This window comes from Chaetodon trifascialis, chromosome 4, assembly GCF_039877785.1.
Source record: "Chaetodon trifascialis isolate fChaTrf1 chromosome 4, fChaTrf1.hap1, whole genome shotgun sequence".
Lineage (NCBI taxonomy): Eukaryota > Metazoa > Chordata > Actinopteri > Chaetodontiformes > Chaetodontidae > Chaetodon > Chaetodon trifascialis.
Window position 1 is genome coordinate 6,183,657 of NC_092059.1, and position 17,907 is coordinate 6,201,563.

Here is a 17,907-nt window from a genome sequence, read left to right on the forward strand (position 1 = left end):
TCTGACCAATACACAGCAGCCAGTACTAGCAGATTACACTCAATGCTGTTGTTCATTGGTACGCCATTAAAGGTTATTATAATAACTGTTAAAATGAAATGTGCTTTTAGATACAACTACATGAGTAGTTACATAAGCACTTCTATAGTCTATAATGATCCTTATCAAAATAATGATGCTAAATTAAAGTAGTAAAGTACAAAAACTGACCAGTATACGTCTCAGATGCACCTGTAGAAGAGGACATAGCATGAAGCTAATGAGAAGGGATCTCATGTCTTGTGGGTACAGCTGGCTGCACAAAGGATTTTTAATTACCGCTCATAACCAAACCGAAAAATGTCTGAAGTCTTTGGTCATCTCTTAAGCTCATCAGCCTTATTGCTGTTTATTCCTTTGCTACCAACACTGTAAACTGGTAACAGGTGTGTGCTGTAGGACACTAATTTCATCCGACCCTTGAAACTGCTGTACGTAGACTAAGCTAAACATCCGACACTGATATCTGGAGCTCTGAGATCGGATTAGTGGTGGATCCCGAGAAGCAACCTGGCGCAAGAAAGACTTAATTACTGCAAACATGGATGCAAATGTTTAGTAAACAGTTCTCCATGTTTTTCACACGTTTGTTCCCACTGTGTGAGACGTTCTCAACCTGAAAAACACCTGAGAAAAATCTACATTTTCCATTGTTCCAGCACTTAAAATAGATTTGGCTTTCTGGTATTTGCACGTGAAGTGAGTAATTTTCCCAACAAGAGCCCCCCAGGGTCAAAGTACCCAGAAAGCCTGTTTGTGTCTGCAGTTTGTGATTTCTCTCCTGGGATCAGCAGATCACCTCGGCCCAAGGCTCAGAGTCACGCCGCCAGGCAGACCGTCCCTCGCCGCCGTCACGCTGAGTGCTTCCAAAAAAATTTCTGGTCGATGGCGACGGTTCCTGAGATGATGCAGAAATCCTCTGATCTTCCTCCTCTTGTTATCATCATACTGATCCATCCATGCAGTCACCGGTTAAATGAGATCATAGTCAAGAAGATGGAGTTGCAGTCACAGTATCAGGTGACGAGTCACAGCGTGAAGAATGACACCACAGGCAAATCCTGTTTCCTCCGCCTGGCTGCTTTTTGTTCTGCGGGTACAAACAGAAAAAACATGTCAGCGTGTGCAGAGCGCAGAGGCGAGCAGTGAGGACAGAGTCCAGGCGGTTCATCCTCACCTTGTTTATGAGAATCACTCCATGGCCTTGTCAGCGTACAGGTCAGGAGGAGGTAAAATGAGCATATCCGACAGATCAAAATCCATGTCCGGTGCTGAATTGGGCCTGTGGAAAAGCAGAAAATAACTCAGTCTTTCCTACAGCGTGCTCCCCATGAACGCATGTACAGAATGCAGGCGCTGCCATGTCGCCTGCTGGACCAGCCGGGACAAAGGAGGCCACTTCATTATCACCAGGAACGCGACACTACTGATAAATGTGAAACGCTCATGACAGGAATCCACTGACTCATCCTACCAAGACAAGAGTCAACTTAACTTCCTGGTAGGAGAATGAGTGGATTCCTCGTCCGTCTCTCCGTCTCTCACACACAAAACACTCGCTCTTTTCACGGCCAGCCATCCGTTCCAGGCCAGAGGGAGTAAAGGTGTCTGACTACAGGTTGCTCAACATGTTCGGCATTTTTCCGCGTGTCTGTGTGTGCGTGTGTTTTACTTACAGCTGAACTGATTCTGCATTCACGATCACAGGACCTGAGAGGGAAACCGATTCCATGTATCAAGCACGTCATGGATGGACTGAATTTATGCTATTAAGTTTTCACAATAAACTTTATTAAACACACATGATTTATAGAACAGCATATAGTTTTTATATGTTGTACACACAGTGTAGTGTGTATTTCCACACAAGACTTCTGTATCATTTTTCTGTATTTTAGGATCTGAGGTCACTTACTTGTCTCTGGCTCAGTGCTGCTGTAATAAAAAAAAAGGAAAAGCGAAAATGAAAACCCTCTTTGTGCCTCTGTGTGTGTGTGTGTGTGTGTGTGTGTGTGTGTGTGTGTGTGTGTGTGTGTAGCAGGTGCACAGGTTTGTTCCTACCTGGGTTCTGGCTCCACAGATTTGGGAGAATGGAAAAATGTGGCCAGTTTCTGAAGTGCTTCGTGTCGTGCTCTGATAAAAAGACAAACACACATTTACTATATACTCACACTCTGCTTCTGTGTGTGTGTGTGTGTGTGTGTGTGTGTGTGTGTGTGTGTGTGTGTGTGTGTGTGTGTGTGTGTGCGTGTGCGTGTAAAGCCGGTAAACTCACTGGGCGTAGGGGCCGTCTGCACTGATGTCACTTTGACTGTGCTGGTGGTTTACACTAACGTCTTGCATTCCTAGAAAGAAGTGAGACGGTGAATATGATGCACTTTCATAACGCACGCAGTCATTACAGCACAGTGACAGCAGCTGATCTGTACCGAAGGCACAAAACCATCCACATCTTCCTGTTTACACAGCCTGCTCGTCTAATGAGTCACACGTGCTTCGGTATGCACAGAATGCCGATGGATCTGAGAGGTCAGTGAGGCTTTAAAAATGGAAAGTTTCGTGATTTCAGCAGCTCTGAACCCAGTTTCCTGACAAAACTGAGACGAGCGAGCCGCCCATCAGCAACGACAAATAAACATTTCTGGTGCGACATGAAAAAAGGTTCATATTAGCGGATTTTGTCACTGTTAGCTATTATTTCTCTTTAGATAATAATTCTCTTAGTTTTGGAAATGCAGCTCCAATAATGCTTTAAAGGGATGTCAACAGGAAGTGTGATGCTGCCATGGAGTGAGTCAGTTAGCCGAATTAGCTCTTAGCATGTCCTGTTTGCAGTGTACCCATGGATGTTCTGTTCACTGAAATAATAATAAAGAAAACCAGTTCTGCAGTGATAAAGATCTTTTCTATGATTCAATCCAATCAGATTTATGGACTTTATGTGATTTTACAGAAAACAACATGCTGATTTCAGGTGCACTGACAGCAAAAGATAAACCACTGACAAAAAATATTACATGATTTCTCCTGTTCTGACCTACAGACGGCAGGCTGAAGATTTGGTGTTGACAATAATATCTCTAGTCAAAGGGATCTAAAGATGTTTATAGTGTCTTTTGTCTGTCGTATCTGCACTAAGATAACAACATGGTGGAGATACAACATGACAAATGCATGCGTCACACTGTTTTTTGTGTGGTAAGTAACTTACTGTCAGATGAAAATATGTGACAATATAGCGACAACAATGACAGAGTTTCAGGCGTTAAGCCCGAGGACAAGCAGTCACACTTTGAGGTAACATTTGTCAGAAAGCCACAGAGTTGAAACAGAGACGTCTTACCCATCTCTGGCATTGAGACTGTCCTGGCGTGGCTCCTGCAGAGGAAAAGACAAAGCATTGGTCTGAGATCAGCGTCACTGCTGCTGAAAGGTCCCAACAGGTGGCGCAAGTCAGAGCTGAGCAACTGAGCCGCGTAGACTCCGGCTAACGTGGACTTACACTGGAGGCAGTGGGTCTTCAGGGGCAGGCGAGAGGGGTTCATCATCGTCGGCGGTCCACTCCTCACTGTCATCTGTGACTGAACACGGCAACATCAAACTGCTGCAGAAAGAGCCAAACATATACTGCTACTGTGCAGAGGAAGAGGAGGGTACTTACAGCTTTCTGCTGAGAGTGGGTAGTGGTTTGAGGCCCTGAGAAAAAGACACAAACAGCCGTGAGTTCACGTCGCAGTTCAATGAATAAAGAGCGGGAAGCTGCGCGTGCACACATACCTGCTCCCCGTGCTGATGACCTCCGCCTCCACTGCGTTGCTGCCGCTCTTGTGGGTGGTCGCAGCTTTCTTTCCCAGCTCCAACATCTCCTTGATGTCCAGCTCCACGTGATCCACTGCGACATACCCGTCTGAGACAAAGAGTGAGCCACAGTCAACGACGACAGCACATCAGGCTGCTTTTCAGAGCACGCTGCTGATGACACGCAGCCGGTTTGTGGTTTTGAACTCACAGTTGTTGCTGCTGTCTCTGGCCAGCCACTTCCCTTTGGGACAGTTGGTCGTTCGGATGATGCTGATGATGTCCCCGCTCTTGACGGGCAGATCGTCCTTACGTCCCTTGGTCGTCACAGTTACTTTTGCCTCATACATGGCGTCCTCGTGTCCTCCGATCTAACGAACGCAGCAGCAGGTTAACAGCACGCACACATAAAGCTCTGCTTACTGCAGAGAGCGTGATAAATATAAACCTGTCTTAGCAGGAAGATCACAGGTGTACTTCAGAACATTAATGATGGCTGCATTCCACCTAAAGGAGGTCATGCTTTTGTGCTTGCTGGCTCACTGGGACACTTAATGGAACTGAGCCATCGTTAATGTCACTCCTGTGCTTTCCCTGTGTGGCACTGTGCGCTGAAAATGCTTTGTTTGCAATACACTGACACTGCAGCACCTGATGCTTTTCTTCAATACGCACTCGCTTTTGAACTTTCACTCTCTATCAAATCCTGAGGGAACTATCTGGCTCTTTAGCCGCTAAATGCTCCACTGTGCTCCACCAGTGCTGCACCAGCTAGCTGCTAACATTGACTGTCTGCAGTTTGGTGCTCAGCAGATAGTTTTTGGTTTTAGATCCTCTTTTTTTGGCCAGAAATAGTCGCCTGCTGTGGCCAAAAACAACGCTACGAGAGAGAACAAAGCAAAAGATGCTAAAATCACTACTTATTACACATTGTTCTGTCTTTTTTTACTCATTTTTTTAACTTTTGTCCTCATTGAGCTGTTTGTCCTTTTTCTCCTATGCTAGTACATTAAGTGCAATGTCTGAACTGGAGTCAGATTCATTGTATGTGCATGCACACTTGGTCAGTAAAGCCTGTTGTGATTCTGTTCTGATCTTCATCTGCAGAGTTGGATGATAATTGTCTGTTGAGCAACCCTGATTACACAGTAATCATGTGATATCAGAATATTTAGCTGCTTTAATTAAAGCAGTGTCGTCATGTGGCTTTATGATGTTAATTAGAAGACTGCACTGCCAGTTCTTTGATAACTACAATCCTTCAGTTTGGCCTGAGACGTTGGTCCAGATGAACATTTCTGAAGGTAAGAGGATCCTGGAGAAAGTTTTTTTTAATAACATACTGCAGAAGAAGAGAGTATCACCAACAACGACACGATGTTTGCTTGCTCAGATTCTTTCTGAGGCTGCACATGTTGCTCAGCTCGGCTCTTCCACAGGGAGGAATGAATCCAGACAGGTTTGTATGCCAAGACACATACACCACCCTCCCCCGCTGCTCCCTCACCTTCTGCACCTCCCCTCGCTGTCAAAATAACATCACTCACTTTGAATTTCTTCTTCAGCTCGTTCTCCTTCTTTTCCCTCTCCTTCTGCTCCTTCTTTTCCCTCTCTTGCTTCTCCTTGAGCTCCTTCTTCTCCTTTTCCAGGCGCTGCTTCTCTTTCTTTTTCAGCTCTTTCTCATCCGGCCCCTCTGCAGCGGCTTTCTTGTCGCTCCTGCAGACGAGAGAATGAGGGATACGGTCTTGTTCGAAAGCGACTGCTCGCCGCACATTTAAACGGCAGAGGAGATTATGAGGGAAACAAAGGCAGGGCGAACTCTCATCGCTAACGGTGTCCGGGGGATCATCGAGATGAAAAGAGAAGTGGGTCAAAAAATAAGGCCTTACTTGCCGAACCTGCCCGTCTTGCTTTTCTCCTCACTCTGTAAACACCAACAAAGAGATAAGCCATTACTCATTTCACACTAAATCACAAGAATCTCCAACAGATGAGCAAAAAAAAGTCTGTTTAATTTGAAAAGTTACGTACTGTTTCTGGTGGTGCCTCAGCATACGGATCTGTGGAAAACACAGTTTTTAAAAGGTGTAAGACAACTTCAAATACAGGGGACGTTCACAGTGTTATAGTATTCACATTTGATACGGCATAAGATAAGATAACATTATCTATTTATGCCCGTGAGAGCAAACTCGTGGGCATAAATGCACTTCTCTTATTTCAGTTCGTGCTTAAATTCCAACAGTAAATCCACTTTTTCTTCACAGGATATGTGAAACGTTTTAGGAGTTTGCTGTCACACCAAATACAGCGGACATAATATTTGTTTGATCACTGATGTTCTGATGCGATACGACTGATCACATCCGCTGTTCAAATGCCTCATTGCTGATGTTATCTGTGAGGAGGCCTTACTCTTTGGTGGTCCTTTGCGTTTCTTGCCGCCGTTGCTTTTCTTTTTGGCGTTAGACGTGTTGATGGTCTCATACACGTTTTCTGTGCTCTCGTAGTCGCCGTTGTCGACCTGGAGCCTGGCCGAGTCAGAGGGAAGGACAGACAGGACGTTCTCAAGAGATGAACGAGTATTTAAAGCACGGAGAGTCAGGTTGTTCACGTCTCTTACCCTGCCTGCGGTGGGTATTCCTGGGAGATCGGGAAGGAGGATTCTGGTAGTGCAGGAACTTCGTCTCCGTACGCTGGTGCCGCATCAGCTCCTGGAGTATTGATCCCGTTACTGTAAAAATCTTTCAGGTTCTGTCCATCTGGAGTGTCGGGACCTGTGTACCCCTCATTCCCCCACTCTGACACCGGCAGCTCTGGAGAATGAGCATCTGGGGCTAAATTGTCGAACTCTGGCATGTTCATGGTGTCAGTCTCTGAGAATGCAGAAGGAGCAGTGATCTCTGTGGATGAGCGGAAACACAAAGTTATTAGGGGTCTGCTTAAGCGTGCTTTCACAAAGTTTAGATGTAACGACAGCCACACCGTTGTTTTCCAGAAGAGGAGGAGGGATGAAATCACTGGGGTTGACAGAGAGGGGTCTGTGTGGCTTCTCTGGAGCAGGATGCAGAGATTGAGGGTCTGCGTGGACCTTCCTGGGTGGAGGAGGTGGAAGCACCAACAGCTCTGGGATAGGGTCCGGCCTCTCCTCGGCGATGCCTTCCAACACCGGAGAGGCTTGCCCTGCGAAGAATTACACCATGTTAATGCAAGACTGCATCATGATTAGAGTCTTAATGTGCCATCTGTGGCTAGTTTGTCAGATATTTTCTGCTTGCATATTAAAATCTGACATCTTCAAGCACAATGCGGTAAAAACAGCAGAAAGCTAAAACCTTCAGCTGGAGCACCTGCAAGAAGTTTCAAAGGTAGAGGAGGAGAGAACAAGCAGAGTGGAAGAAACCAAACCAGTCAAACACTCCGTGGAAGCTGTTGTCATATAGCTCTGCAGAGCGGAGATAATGCAATTACCAGTGACAAATCAGCACAGCCGGAGGAACAAATGTACAGCAGACCTCGCTTCAAAAGTCGTCTTTGTGTTGGTTCTGTAACTTTGGGTTTGAAGACGCTTCTTTTAATTTAATCTTCTGAAGTGCTCTGTTCTAGAAAGGTAGAATTTAATTCAATTATACTCCTTTTCTTCCTTACAATGCAAAATATATCCAAACTGTATTCAAAGTGCACCTTCAAATGTTATCGTTCTGCATTGCACAGCAGAAAAAAAGTAAGAGGACAATAATTTGAACTCTTCAGCAGTGATCTGGAATCATTCGGCTTAGAAAAGGCTTCTCTAGTGAGAGTTATCATGAATATAAAATGTCTTACTTTGATATGTGACTTAATGAAACAGCAAATGACATGAGGTTGTCTAAAGCTGATAAACTGTGTAAATGAAGTGACCGTCAGCACAGCAGCAGGCTCACTTCTCATCGCCTGCACCGTCAGTTTAACAGCGTCTGTCCCTGCTGGACTCTGTCATAATGATGGACACTGTCGCTCCTGTCATTGCTCCTCCTCCCATCATTGCTGACATTCCTCTGCAGCTCGGCCCTGCCTGCTGCTCAGTTGTTTCTGGCACGTAAGAGGAATGCCAGGGCCATTCCTGTGCATCTTTGACGCTGCTTCTCTTAAACAACACCTGAGCAAACCCTGCGACACACACAGTACTGTGCATGTTCTCTTATGGATGAAGCCCCACACAGACGAAGGATGTTCTGCAGCTGCACAGCATGTACCTGCTGCCCTGATGATGAGATATGCTGCTGCGTACATCACCTTCATGGAAACCGTGAAAGAAAATCCCAAAATACTTCAACTGCAGCAGAAAGCAAGAGGCAGAGGGGAGAAAAGAGCCGATCAGACCAGACTTACGGTGGTCGAAGCCGTTAACTTGTGCTGGTTTTCCTGCCCGGTCCTCGTAATCAATGGGTGGGAGGTCTGGCAAAGAAGTGGTGGGACTCTGACTGGGAGGAAGCTCCTCTGGAGGCGGGGTGATGGAGTAGGATGTGGTGGAGCTTATCTGCGGGCTGAAAACAGAAGAATTATGTTAGTGTTTTTCTAAAATAGTCCACCGAATAGTATAAATCAAATTTAAATTCTGTCACACAAATAATACTTCAAAATTCGTGCCATTGAAAAGTTGCGTGCTGTTTACCTGTTGGTCTTCCTGCGTGCCTTTTCCAGAGCATTGAAGATCCTCTGGTCACACGTTGGAGTCCTTTTCCCAGGGCTCATGTCCTCCGCCCTCTCCAGGGCCGAGAGGGCTGAGATCGGACGCTCGGCTTTAGGAGACGGTGGAATGGATGGAGGGTCTATGATTGGAGGAGGGGGTATCTCAATGTCAGCTATGTCTACAGCCTCTATTCCAAAGTCAGGCTCAGGAGGTGTTGGAGAGGGAGAGGAGGCCACTGGAGGAGGAGCAGTGATGGCACGACTGGGTGGAGGTGTTGAGAGCGCGCTGGGTGGACTTTGAATGATTTCGATTTGGCTGGCCGGCCTGGAAACGGGCAGGGCAGGAGTTTCTATCTCTGGTGGGGTTTCACTCTCCGGGGTGGGGTCTGCAAGAGCTGGGATGTCAGGGATAAAGGCAGGGGGTGGGTTGAAGTCAGGGGAGGCAGGGATAGTGGGGGGTGAGGTAATTTCCACTGCAGCACTGGAGTCAGGTAAGGTGGGGGTGTTTGGTAGAAGGGCTTTTGGTCTGGAGATTTCAGGCTCTGGTGGTGCATCACCAAAGTTAGTGGGTACTGGGATAAGAGGGGCTGGTCCGGGATCACCTGAGCTGGGGGTGTCTAGGATGGGAGCCGAGACATGGAGGGAATCTTTCTTTGAGGACTTCTTGAAACCCAGGAAGCCTTTCTTAGCAGCTGTTGGGGCTTTAGGTGGAGGCATGGCCGGCACCAGCTCCGCAGTGCTCTCCTTCGGTGCAACCGGGAACACCAGTGGGAACTTCTTGTCCTTCCCGTTCTCTTTCTTCGGCTTCTGATCCGATGGATCCTCATCAAGCCTCTCTTTGCTTGCACTTGTTGCCTTGTCTTTACTCTTCTTCAGCTTCCCTTCGCTCTTGTCGATCTGGATGAGAGACTTCTTGCTCTCCTTCTTCGCATCTTTGAAGACCACTCTGGGGGCGACCGCCGTCTTCCCCTCCAGGCTCTGGCTGATGGAGGTGAGCAGGGAGGGGCGTGCTCCTGCAGGGACGTAGTGAGGGGGGCTCTGGGGAGGTGGGACAACCTTTGGTTTCTCTGGGAGAGCAGGTTTGAACTTAGGTTGCTTCAGGAGGAGTTCTTTGTCTTGGAACTTGGCCCTCAAGGCCTCAAAGTCCAGCGTGTCCTCCTGTTTAAAGCACCGTACAATGCAATAAACCTGAAGTTCAATATCAGCAAAACACCCAAATTCTATGTTCATCTGACGCTGTCTAAGCTTAGAAAAACCTGCCACTTGATGTTAACAACAGTGTGACGTAAGATGAAGAATGAAATCATGGAAATTCATCACCTTTAGCAACACAACGACGGTTTTGGGGTTATATCATTTGCATATGCATTAGTCACTCTGTACAGATGAACAGAGAAAGTAGGCGGACCTGATTTGTGCTGATCTGCCTCAATCAGGAGGGTTTCAACACACACACACACACACACACACACACACACACACACACACACACACACACACACACACACACACACACACACACACACACAGAGGCTCAGATTTGTATAATAACTGGCTGCTGGACAATAACTCCATTCACTTCACAGACACGAACTGAGTCACGGCTCTTTAAAGATTCATATGACAGGACTTACACCTGTTAACGCAGCATAAAATGTCATAATAATTGCCAATATGATCCATATAACAGATCAAATTGTCGTCAAGCCCTCTCTCCGGAAGGAGTTGTAGATAATAAATCAGGTCTAAAAAAAAATGAAGGTCAACGTACCTGATCCATTGAGTTTCTATTTATCCTCCGACGCGACAAAAGCCTTCTTCGTCAAATAAGTTGAACTCCGGCGAATTTCCTCTTCAGCCTCTCATTGTGTCCAATGAGAAGACAGCATTAACTTCAAAAAATAAAATAAAATCCAACACTTTCACCGTCCTGTGCCCAGAGAAGTGTGCGTCCCATGCGCACTGGAGATGGTTTCAGTGGAGGAATGAGGCTGAGGCGGAATACTCACACTCATCATTGGAAAACAGTCCGTCTCGTCAAACGGGTCTGTCACTTAACACAACTCACTGACTCTGAGCAGAACTGTGTGTGTGTGTGTGTGTGTGTGTGTGTGTGTGTGTGTGTGTGTGTGTGTGTGTGTGTGTGTGTGTGTGTCCTTCAGGAATGTCGCCCGGCTGGCAGCGCGCACAGCCTGTGCTCAAATGTGACTCACTGTCATGTAACCTGGACTTGTTGTTCTTATAACTGTTAAATTTCCGCCATACAATAAATCACGCGAAGCCTCTGCTTTGCAATGCAGCGCGTGCTGCAGCAGTGAGAAGGTGAGGTCTGCAGGTAATGTGCCGTCAGACGCACGCTCTGCTGTCTGTGTCTTCAACCGATTCTTGACCGTAAACATAGAGGAAAAGGAAACGCAAGAGGTCGGTCAACATTCCTGGTTTGTCCCACGCAATACTAAAGTATTTAAGCAGGCATTTGTAATATGACATACATAAACCACAGGCCCTCAGAGGACAGCCGTGACGGATAGTCTGTCCTACTGCCAACCTGAGCCTGCGCTAACAGGTGTGTCAGGGACTCACCTCCGATAAAGAAATGGCTGCTTGTCATTGTATAACTCAGAGGCCTCTTGCAGGCCACATGAGAGATTTGACATATTGTAAGTGAATGAGAGCACTGCAGCATTGTTTATTTGGCTGATTATTAAACAGAAACCCACTGGTGTGGTCAGTGCAGACATATTTGGTGGACTGGGAAACATTTCAGCTGGAAATGAGATGAAACTTAGAGGCTGCAAAAAGCCACTTTTTCACTCAGTCATGCAGATTGTTTTCATTTTATCTGCTTAAATTTGGAGGCATCAGTCTGAACTTTCTGGCACAATGCATTGGAGGTGAACTGAAGTTCATCTGTTCTTTTTCCAGCATTGAAAAAATACAAACATTATAAAAATTCAAGCACTCCTTTCAGAAATAATGCACTGGTTATCCTGGACAGTAAAGTGCTGACAGCGAGGATTGTGGATTATCCGGTGACTGTGTTTTTTTGGAACAGCTCACCACTGTCAAATGTAATTCTTCAATGCAATGAGCAGCAAGAACGAGATTCCATTCACCTCCATAATATCTGGGCGGTGGAAAAGACCTCAGATCAGCATTTCAAAACCTCAGCAGGTAAAAGTGAAACAAAGCAACTGACGCCTTAAAAACAGCAGTTTCGGTTTATCCTGCAAAATATGGACTTAATAAAGTGTGTCAAAGCTGTTGTAACGTGCTTCCCTTTTCCATTTGAACGTAAGAGGAAGCAGGCCCGAGTCCTTGTTTTGCAGGCGGCTGCTAATAAAGCTTATGACAGCTTGCATTAGAGACTGCCAGTGTAGCAGAATGTGACAGGCCATTAAAGGCGTGTTAAATTACAACAAAATACTGTGGCACTTGCTTTACACTAAAGACTCAGTGGGGGTCACCTCTGCCAGGCGCACACCATTAGGCCCGACTCTTTCACGCTCACACACACTCCCAGACACATAATCAGACATATCAGTCATTTGGGATGTGTTTATTTGTAACAGTAATACATGGTGGAATACGTAAATCAAGAGAAAACCAAAAAATCATCTAAAAACCCACTGTAGAATGTCATATTCATAAAGATAAAAATAATGTGTCAATTTACATTAAGAAACTGTTAGCTGAGGTAAAGTTAAAATAGGTCTAGAAATGTTATGTACTCAAACAGCAACGTTTCCCTTTTTATTCAACTTCTTTGCTCATCTTCTAGTTGTCAAATTTTCCAGTTAATCAACATCATAGTCCAAAAGAGTTCTCGAGTGACATGGGGACTCTGGCCATAAAATAGGGGGTCATTGGCATCACAGTTGATGTAGCTGTAGCGGAGGATGCTGCGGTCCACACGCGGACAGCAGCAGTTTGGCACCTGACCAACAGACAGACAGACGGGCAGAGCGTCGCCGTACTCAAAGACCATTCTGGGGGAACGGGATGGAGGAGGGGGGCAGTCTGGGCTGCAGCGAGTGACGCTGCGTCTGCTGCCTGCCACACAGAGCTATGGTGTGTATAAAGGCTTTGAGTAACACAAACCGCAGAAGCTAATCAGTTTAATAATGCGAGGTGGCGGGATTAGAAAAGACAGACGGGGGGGGGGGGGTGCACAGCTGGATTAGTAAGTGAGGTTAAGACAAAGACACAGAACATCCATGCACGAGAACAGAACGACATCAGAGGGCAACGAAACGTGACGGCAACACAGGGAAAAGAAAACATATGTTGGTATTGCTTGGGTTAACGTCGAGAGTTTGCATAACTGAAGCCTTCCTATTTTATGGCGCAGAAGTCCGGTGGACAAAATGGTTGTTGTTATCATTATTTACAAAATGAGTTTGGCAAACCAACGATCAGATGCCTTAAAGCCATGTTGACTCTATAACTCCTATAGAGCTGACCCCAGCGGCTTGATTGACTTATAAAATAAAAATTCCATTTTTCAATTTGTTCTTTTTTTGTTTTTAATCGGTATTGTACAAAAGCTATAGAGAATGAACAGTTCGATCACAGAATCTGTTTGACTTGCAGCTCTTCCCTCTCAGGGTCCATTCCTCAGTATGTCTGCTCCTCTGGCCTCGGTGCGAGCCTGTCTGCGAGGAGAGACATTTGGCAAATTACTGTGTTTATGCATGTTAGAGAGGGTGAGCGATGACTGTGTGTGTGCGTGTGTGTGTGTGTGTGTGTGTGTGTGTGTGTGTGTGTGTGTGGTGAGTATATGTAGGCTGACGGCCGTGTGCACAGTAAGTGTGTAGTCGGTGTGTGAGTAGCTCCCAGAGAGTCTGTTTCTGCATAGCGATCCAGCAGACACTCACAAAGAATGGGGAGATAACGCCCGAACCAACCAACCAATCAAAAGCGGCGATCCCAGTAACGGGCCATCCCTGATAGGCCCGTTAAGAGTCTTTGCTCCTCCTGTGGGATCTCCTCGCTACAGATGTGGGTTCGGTCAGTTAAAACGAAGGGCGGTCACTCTGATCCCGATGAGCGTGCGTGCATGTGTGTGTTTGTGTGGGAGAAAAGGAGGCACTGCTTGATTCAGTCCCTCCTTGGCAGCACAGTCTCTGGGCCAGACGCAGGAGGCAGAGGGAGGAGCGTGAGAGCGAAGACAGAGGAGGAGGAGGAGGAGGAGGGTGGGAAGGAGGGAGAAAGGGAGGGAGCAGGAAATGTCCGTAAGGCTGGGTGTGAGTCGCCGCAGGGAGGAGAGAGGAGAGGAGAAGACAGCGCAGTGGAGGGAGAACTGGATCCGTCTCGGTGATTGATATCCCTCCTGCCTGGAGTGAATGACTGAGAGGGCTCTCTCCTCTCAGGAGGAGAGCAGAGTGCAGAGAGGAGGAGGAGCACATGGAGCAGGACTGAGGGAGCGTGGAGGCTCCTCCTGGGAGGTTGTTAGCCAGAGGAGAAGAAGAAGGGCTTGGCCAGGCAGGGAGATGTGCCAACACACACACACACACACACACACACACACATACACACATAATCACACACACACAACACACACAGGGTGAGGGTTCTCCTCCCGGTCTCTCAGTGCTGGTCAGGTCTGTCTTCCTGTGTGTCTCTTTATTTCTTCCCTTTGTTGATCTGGGCGTAGAGAGGGTCCTTCCCCTTCTGTGCACAAAAGAGGAAAAACAATCAGCAATTTCAAACAACCTGAACTTTTGTCCATTGAAACCTGTCTGGATCTGTGACGTCTGACCTCAGCAGTTCACACACATAACGCAATGATGAAGATGATGATGATATGAAGCATAATCAAAAGGGAGGAACCCAGTTTCTCATTCATCCTCTCAACCGACTGCACTGCAAGTATCGCCAACCTGCAAGTCCCGACAAGCAAGATCCAGATCTGCAAAGGTTTGGAAGCTCCTGTGCCTCGTGCGACCACTAGGTGGCAGTAGCACACTGCTTCAGAAGAGCCGTCCAATCATTGCTCCTCTCAGTTTCACCCCTGGCTTGCCAAACCTTTTTATATGTGTGTGTGCGTGTGTGAGTTATTCTTTCAAAGTGTGTCATTGCGCACGCCCATGCATATTCTCTGCCTCTGCGGGCTCCCTGCAGGACCAGTATGAATCAGAGGTATAAACTAGCGCCTTGAAAGACCAGTTATGAGTCATCATGTCTGCATTTCTCTCCAGCTGAGCTGAAAGACAACAGCAGATGATGGAACACCCTGCAGTCAGAGCACCAAGCCTGCTGCAGTCACTCACAATGGGCCCGTTATTATCGTACACATAATTACAGCCAGCCACTCAATCTGCCATGCAGACAACTTGATTGGAGACCACTGACTGGCCAATTATATTCTGGAAGACTTCTCTCGCTCTGTGCAGAAAGAGAGAAGAGTTTGGGGTCTTCCAGTAACTTCCACGCGAGGATTCGGTACCCGGCGTTCACAGAATCTGATGAAACCTGAAGATGTGAGCAGACCGGAGTGACAGAAATTTCTGCTGATGTGAGAGAAAGAGTGACGCTCTCTCTCCAGAAAATAAATGACGTTAGAGCGCTGCAACCCTCATCGCATTCAACAGCCTCTGCCGCCGCTGAGCGCTGCCCTTAACTGAGACGCCACGAGGTGAAATTCAGAGGCGCCGTGACGGCACACACGAAGGCAAAGGCTTCCTTTACGTAGAGTCGAGAGGAACAGGCGAGCGTCTGGAAGAAAACGGGGTTACATTTAAGCGAACGTCACGTTTCCTGCATGTCATTACAGTGGAGAGCTGATGCTGGTGCTGCTGCTGCGCTCTGGACTGACAGGTGACATATCCAAATGGGCAAAATAATTAATTTGGTTAATTGAGAAAATGTGATTTCTCTATAATGAAAAGAATTACAGCTGATGTTCATAATGTCTGTGGTTAGCTGTGGCTAAAAGCAATTCTGTGTACAAATAAAGCAAACCTGACTGATGTCGTGTCTGACTGCAGCTCTCTTGTGAGATATCTGGAAGAAAAAAACGAGGGCAAAAAAAAAGCTCAAAATCCCACCAAAGCCTGACTGCTGCAGAATCTGCATCCACCTGAACAGAAGACTGGGGTTAAAGGTTTGGAGGGACGCTTCAGCCGAGGCTTTGGGCTCCGGGATACAGAGCTGTAACTGTGGGGCCGGCCGAGGCCAGACAGTCAGCAGAAAGTAGCTGCCAGCAGCCCTGAGAGGTGACAAAGAGGCTGAGACAAGCAGTGACAGCGAGCACACACTGCTCAGCCCCTGCACCAGAGCGCAGCCCGGCAGTGTCAGCCCGCATCATCTAACCGGCTCTGCCAACCGGGGCCGCCTCAGCTCCATCAACCCCGGGCCGAGAGAGAGGGCGAGGGGAGGGCCTGGGCGGAGGTATGAGTGATGTGCTGGCGTAGCACCAGCCTGAAGGCCAAAATATTCGGCCTGGCTGGTACTCGTGTGGACATTTGTGTGTGTGTGTGTGTGTGTGTGTGTGTGTGTGTGTGTGTGTGTGTGTGTGTGTGTGTGTGTGTGTGTCAGCGGCACGCCCTGGGCAGCAGGGAGCAATGCAAGATTGCTCAGTGAACCGTTGAAGCAGGCCATTTCACGGCTGAGACTTGGGAGCGTTCGCTGGACATGATGAGATCACCCCAGAAAAAAAAAAAAAAACCCACTTACACTCCCACCGGCCTGAACACATGTCTGTCGGAGCCGCGCAGTGGGAGGGGGTGGACAGGACAGGCGGTCCTGGCCGGCAGCGAACGCGCTCTCACATATTTTTGGCTCCAGTGTGAGCACAGGTGGCGACAGTATCGATCACAGGTGTTCTTGTCTGGGGAATAGCCGAGCCTACTGCACAGGTGTGGGTGTGTGTTTGGGGAGATGTCTAAAGTCGATGTGATTGAGCAAGTAAACACCATATGGGAGCAGCGGCATTGGACCGGGACCAAAGCTGTCCACCTACTACAGAGGAAAAACTCAGTGCTTGTGGCCATAACGCAGCCAGTCAGGAGCCAGATTCGCCGCTCGGCACTCCACAATCCGTCCTCCCACTTAAGGCTTGCATCCACCTGCTGCCCTGCAGCTTTCAGGCCGGCTGAATACGAGGACGGCGGCCAACAGGGGAGAGAGGATGCTCAGCCGCTCCTCCTCCTCTCCTGGAGTGGGGAAGGACTAGAAGGCTTCTTGGGTTTTAATTAATGCCAATTATGTCGGGGCAGTCATTAATCTTGGCACCCCAGTATTAGCTGATGAAAACAAAACCATTACATTTTTCCCTGTGTGAGTGCCAGCAGCTATCATTAAGGAGCCACAGCCGGGAATTGTGTGGGTGAGGACTCCGGGTAGGGAGGCAGGGATCAAAATGGCTCTCCTCTTTGGTGTGTGTGTGTGTGTGTGTATATGTGTGTTTATGTCCCTCTGTCTCCTCGTGAGGGCAAGCCGCATGTTGACATGTCTCCAAAGGAAATTACTTTGAGAGTTTTCCAGCAGGATCGAACACACACGTCAGCAGTTCTCTGAGTTTTGATAGCAGCTGCGTCTCCATCACTTCGATCGCCTTAACAATAAGGCACATACTGTGTTACGTTACATCATGTAACATGCATAATGCATTCAAATGACAGCGCACATCATTTTTAAATTAAGCTAAACATCCGAGATCAGCATATTGCGCCCGGCATTGACAAATCCCACAAGACGTCCTGTTCACTGAAGTGCACAGTTTCTGATTGGCTGTCACACACGATTGGCTTTCCCAGTGAGATGTGTGCTATTTAGGGAACTGGGTGTGATTTAGGTACATGTCAGAGAGACAGGACACAATGAGGGCACAGAGCACTATGGCCAAAGTGATCATGCGTGATGAACTCGTCACGTATTGTTGCGAAAACTCAAACACACGATGCCACATCGTAACAGGGATACTTACAAAACTCCAGGTGAGGCTACGACACACAGAACGAAACGCAAGCTAATACTCATGCACACCACTCAGAGGCAGTCACGCACACGCCTTCGTTTGAGCAGGTGAAGGTGAAGAAGAAACAAGACCAGAGATGCAACGGAAGGAGGGAAAGATGAAAAAAAGATGCAGCACACAGGGAGACCAGACGGGTCGATGGAAGCGGGAGGTGCGAGGGCAGGGAGGTTAAAGGAGGAGCAGTCAGGAGGGAGGGGAGGCATCCATACCTACCCTGCCCTGCTGCTATCTAGCTCCCAGCCTCTGGACTGGCCTGGTCTGGGCTGGGCTCTGCTGTCTCACTGGGGCAGGGCGACCCAGAACCACACGCCTAAAGAGGGGAAGAAGGGAAAAGAGGAGAAAAGTGCAGAGAGAGAAGTTGATGGAGGAGTATTAGAGGAGGAAATAAGTGGAGAGTGGAAGGCAGACAGAATAAATCT

The 17,907-nt window shown here is 47.6% G+C and overlaps 2 protein-coding genes across 7 annotated transcripts in view; both read right to left on the bottom strand.

Annotated features, from left to right (window-relative positions):
• Nucleotides 1-1,216: 1,216 nt before the first annotated feature.
• On the bottom strand, nucleotides 1,217-6,725 carry LOC139330647 (FYN-binding protein 1). 2 transcript variants are annotated; one of them, XM_070961681.1, is made up of 15 exons: nucleotides 6,461-6,725; nucleotides 6,253-6,368; nucleotides 5,869-5,897; nucleotides 5,727-5,761; nucleotides 5,385-5,553; nucleotides 4,049-4,208; nucleotides 3,817-3,946; nucleotides 3,701-3,735; nucleotides 3,542-3,620; nucleotides 3,383-3,417; nucleotides 2,315-2,384; nucleotides 2,101-2,172; nucleotides 1,955-1,971; nucleotides 1,716-1,749; nucleotides 1,217-1,321 (listed from the first exon to the last, which is right to left on the bottom strand). In XM_070961681.1, the coding sequence occupies exons 1-15, from the start codon at nucleotides 6,700-6,702 to the stop codon at nucleotides 1,231-1,233; spliced, it is 1,314 nt and encodes a 437-aa protein (XP_070817782.1). In that variant the 5' UTR covers nucleotides 6,703-6,725; the 3' UTR covers nucleotides 1,217-1,230. The 2 variants fall into 2 exon arrangements, with proteins under 2 accessions (XP_070817782.1, XP_070817781.1); XM_070961680.1 differs by having other exon boundaries at nucleotides 1,955-1,974.
• Nucleotides 6,726-12,051: 5,326 nt separating this feature from the next.
• dab1a (DAB adaptor protein 1a) overlaps nucleotides 12,052-17,907 on the bottom strand; it is a 196,064-nt gene continuing 190,208 nt past the window's right edge. For 3 of the 5 annotated variants that reach the window (XM_070961674.1, XM_070961676.1, XM_070961677.1), the window contains 2 exons: nucleotides 17,702-17,798; nucleotides 12,058-14,181 (listed from right to left, as the gene is read on the bottom strand). In XM_070961674.1, the coding sequence (XP_070817775.1) occupies nucleotides 17,718-17,798 (81 nt within the window). In that variant the 3' untranslated portion in view covers nucleotides 12,058-14,181; nucleotides 17,702-17,717. Of the gene's footprint in view, nucleotides 14,182-17,701; nucleotides 17,799-17,907 lie in introns of all 5 variants that reach the window. The other 2 variants (XM_070961672.1, XM_070961675.1) reach the window with 2 other exon arrangements.

What these genes read in the sequence shown, in the direction of transcription:
- LOC139330647 (XM_070961680.1), bottom strand. Translation starts at nt 6,702, where the DNA reads ATGAACATGCCAGAGTTCGACAATTTAGCCCCAGATGCTCATTCTCCA. An exon ending in AGCTGAAGAAGAAATTCAAA is followed by an intron (nt 4,209 to 5,384) that starts GTGAGTGATGTT and finishes TGCGTTCGTTAG; the next exon opens with ATCGGAGGACACGAGGACGC. An exon ending in CAGAGACAGCAGCAACAACT is followed by an intron (nt 3,947 to 4,048) that starts GTGAGTTCAAAA and finishes TCTTTGTCTCAG; the next exon opens with ACGGGTATGTCGCAGTGGAT.